The sequence below is a fragment of the Propithecus coquereli genome, unplaced genomic scaffold (genome assembly GCF_000956105.1).
Source record: "Propithecus coquereli isolate 6110/MARCELLA unplaced genomic scaffold, Pcoq_1.0 Scaffold230, whole genome shotgun sequence".
In the NCBI taxonomy this organism is placed as follows: Eukaryota; Metazoa; Chordata; class Mammalia; order Primates; family Indriidae; genus Propithecus; species Propithecus coquereli.
The window spans coordinates 634,612-638,473 of NW_012147842.1; the positions used below are offsets into that span (position 1 = coordinate 634,612).

Genomic DNA, 3,862 nt, shown 5'->3' on the forward strand with positions numbered 1-3,862 from the left:
AAAGTTTACATGACTCTTCCCTATGTTTCTAATGCCTTTCTACCCTCAGGAAAGAATACCTCAAAGTACATCTAGTCACATATAATTAACATTTCTGTGAGGCAACTGACCATCTGCCCTTTCCAACTTACTAAGTATTTTCATTCTTGGTATAAGTACCTTTCTTTCATCTAGGGTTTCTTAACCATAACACTGTTGACATTTGGAGCCAGATAATTCTTTGTTTCAGGGGCTGTCCTATGTATTACAGCAGCAGTCCCCAACCTTTTTTGACATCAGGAACTGGTTTCATGGAAGACAGTTTTTCCAAGGGGGGCTGGGGGGGCACCTCAGCGTCGCCTCAGATCATCAGACTTTGGGTTCTCATGGAAAGGACATAACCTGGATCCCTCCCACACGCAGTTTGCAGTGGGGTTCACACTCCTATGAGAGTCTGATGCTACCACTGATCTCATGGGGGGCGGGGCTCAGGCGGCGTTGCAAGCGATGGGGAACTGCTGTGGGTGCAGGTGGGGCTTCACTCGCTCACCCTCCACTCGCCTCCCCTGGGCGCCTGGTTCCTGGCGGGCTGGGGACTGTTACCTGTCCATGGCCCAGTGGTTGGGGACCATAGTATTACAGGGTATTTAGCAGTATCCTTGGCCTTTACCCACTAGATACCAGTAGCCTCCCAAGGCCCCAATTGTGACAACCAAAAATGTCTCCAGCCTGCCAAACACATATCTCCTGGAAAGACAATGCCCAAAATTGTCCCTGATTGAGAGCCGTTACTTTAATCTATGACCACATATTGATTATGGCAAGTTTTTTCATTCTCCAAATGCTTTGGAACAGACCCATTACAGAAAATAGCTTTGCAATTAAGTATGATTTTTTATTTCAAGATGTCTCATGGACTTCATATAGACTTTCATTTAGACTGCATTTATACAAACATTTGTTGAGTTATTTTTATGTGATAGGTTCCCTGTAGTAGGTTCTAGAGATACATTTTTTTAAAAAAGATATGGCTCCTGCCCTCTAAAAATATTTATTAGGAAATGACAAACTCTAGTAAAAGATACCGTAACCTGTTAAGGAACAAGCTTGGTGCTGTAATTGGAGTAAAATGAAGATAGTCAAGGGAATTAAAGAAAGAGAGAGTCAGAAAGATAAATGGAAAGAATAATAGTGAAGTGTTGTTACTGCAGATTTGCATTAAAGACTTAAGAATCTACTAGTTTTTCTGGCTCTAAACAGACACTAGAGCACATTCCTGATTTGGAGATGCATGTAACTTTGGAGACTGGTTATCTCCAAAGTTATGATATTATCTCCATGTGTTATTCCTTTGATCCAGGCATTGTGTGTTGTGACTTGAGTGGGAACATATTTCTGTCTATTGTCTCATCAATATCTTATTCACATTCATGTTCATTCGCACTTTCTTATGAATGTTTTCATAGCACTCATCACTCTATAACAACTGCTCATTGAAATTAAAAAGCACATATTTCCCTGTACAACTTAGTATTATAACTTAAACAATTATTGTCTTCTAAATTCAAACATTTAATTCCACCTACCTCTTATATCAGGTCATGGTGAGGCCACAGAGATACACAGAGTATATGTGAGTGATGGAGATGGGGGTGGGGGGAGACGTTAATCTATTCTGAATGAATTCTCAGGAAATCTCATGTCAGCAATAAGTTAGTCCTAACTTCTCCAAATCTGTGAGTTTTTCTCAATTAATAGTTAATGGGGACACATATTATGGGAGTTTGTTTACTATAGCAATAGAAATGAATAAGCAATATCAATGCTAATGAACTCTATTTTGAGCAGGTTGTGGACAACGCACAATAACTCCCTCTGGCAACAAAGTAGCAGGGGGCCTGGATGCCGAGGAAGGGGAATGGCCCTGGCAAGCTAGCCTCCAGTGGAACAGTGTCCACCGATGTGGAGCCACTCTGATTAGTAACAGCTGGCTTATCACTGCTGCTCACTGTTTCATAAAGTAAGACCTCAAAGCCACTCAACTATCTAAAAGTCGGATAATATTTTTTAATAATATGGCCACATAACTATGCCTCCACCTAGCCAGTATTGTGAGATATAGCCTCAAAACTACTCCATGGATTATCAGTAAAATAACAGACACAGTCAGACTGGAGCAGGGTTTGTCAAAAGTGACACTATTGACGTTTTAGACCACATAATAATTCTTTGTTATGGAAAGCTGTCCTGTGCAGGGTAGGATATTCAGCAGCATCCCTGGCCTCCACTCATCAGTAGCATCCTTCAGTGTTGACAACCAAAATGTCTCCAGACATTGCCAAATGTGGGGGACAAAACGGCCCCAGTTGTGAACCACTAGGTTACAGGCATTTACTGTTCTTCAATTTTATAGAGAAACTATACATCCCAATTTGGACATGGGTCTTTTATTTCTTTCTCATTATTATCACATTTGGTTTTATTTATTTAGTCTTAAGTATTTTAATTAATTCTACATCCTCCCATATATGTACAGCCCCATTTAAAATAATGATTTCTTTACAAGATATATATTATTGCACCAAAAGTTTGCCCTTTATTACCTAAAAGATTTTTACCCTTTTGTTTGATGGTACATCACATTAATTTCTATTGGTTTTATGTAGCACTTATTGGTTTTTCTTTAAATAAAAATCCCTCTTAAAGTTGATCAACTCTCATCGAAATCATGCTTGCTTATTATGTTACTTTAGTAGAGTTTGAAAATGTTCCAGCAGTACTATTCTTCAGTACTTAATATAAAAATCATTGATTAACAAATAAAAATAAAAGTCAAAAATATCTTCCTATTTATAGTTTTTAATGGTTAAAAAAGAGGATTTATGCTATTTTCTTAATTTCCCTAAGTTCACTCTATCCCATGTCCTTGCCAACTCTTTATTTGCTCTTACTATCTTTTTGTCATTATCTTTATAAATCCCATTGAGTCTTTTCTGTACAAAATAAGAAATAAAATGTAGTTTCCATGAGTTATCTTCTAAAACATAGCTTATTGAGTTATTCAAAATGTGTTCTTATCATCATTTTTATTTCTTCTTTTATATACAGCTCTATTTTGTATGCTTATAAGCATTATGGAAACTCGAAACATAATTGTTTAAAAAAGTGTAAGAGGTTAATTCCTACAACGCCAATATATAGAACTTCTAATAAACAAATCTATTTTCTTTAGAGACAATGATCCCAGAGAATGGAATGCTAGTTTTGGGCTTCTTTTAAGTGATCCACAAACACAGCGAAGTATCAAGGATATTATAATTCATGAAAACTACCATTACCCGGCACATGATAATGACATTGCTGTTGTGCACCTGTCTTCACCAGTATTATATACGAGCAACATCCGAAGAGCATGTCTTCCAGAAGCTACTTATACATTCCCACCCAATTCAGATGTGGTGGTCACTGGTTGGGGAACATTGAAGTCTGATGGTGAGTTCCTAACCTCCCTCCATTACACGGTTTGTATTTTAGGAGTTAAAAAGAAAAGTACTCAGAATTGCAACTAAACCTGAAAAATACTTTCACTGGATCATTTTTAAGAGCACGATGTGGAATGAATCGAAAATTATCCTCAACGACATTTATACAGAAATCTATAATTTCATAGAGCTGTTTACCATAATTCTGCTTAAAATGGCAGTTTTTACAGAAATGTATCATTTGAATAAGTAATTTGTTTCCTCCATTTCATTCATCATTCATTCAATAAACATTTATTTTGGCCAGGCATGGTGGCTCACGCCTGTAATCCTAGCACTCTGCCAGGCTGAGGTGGGAGGATTGCTTGAGCTCAGGAGTTTGAGACCAGCCTAAGCAAGAG

The 3,862-nt window shown here is 37.8% G+C and overlaps 1 protein-coding gene across 1 annotated transcript in view; it reads left to right on the forward strand.

Moving 5' to 3' along the window:
• The window catches only part of TMPRSS11E (transmembrane protease, serine 11E), a 68,594-nt gene that overhangs the window by 55,246 nt on the left and 9,486 nt on the right, over positions 1–3,862 (forward strand). The window contains exons 5-6 of the mRNA XM_012645335.1: positions 1,828–1,999; positions 3,212–3,500. Of these exons, the coding sequence (XP_012500789.1) occupies positions 1,828–1,999; positions 3,212–3,500 (461 nt within the window). The remainder of the gene's footprint in view (positions 1–1,827; positions 2,000–3,211; positions 3,501–3,862) is intronic.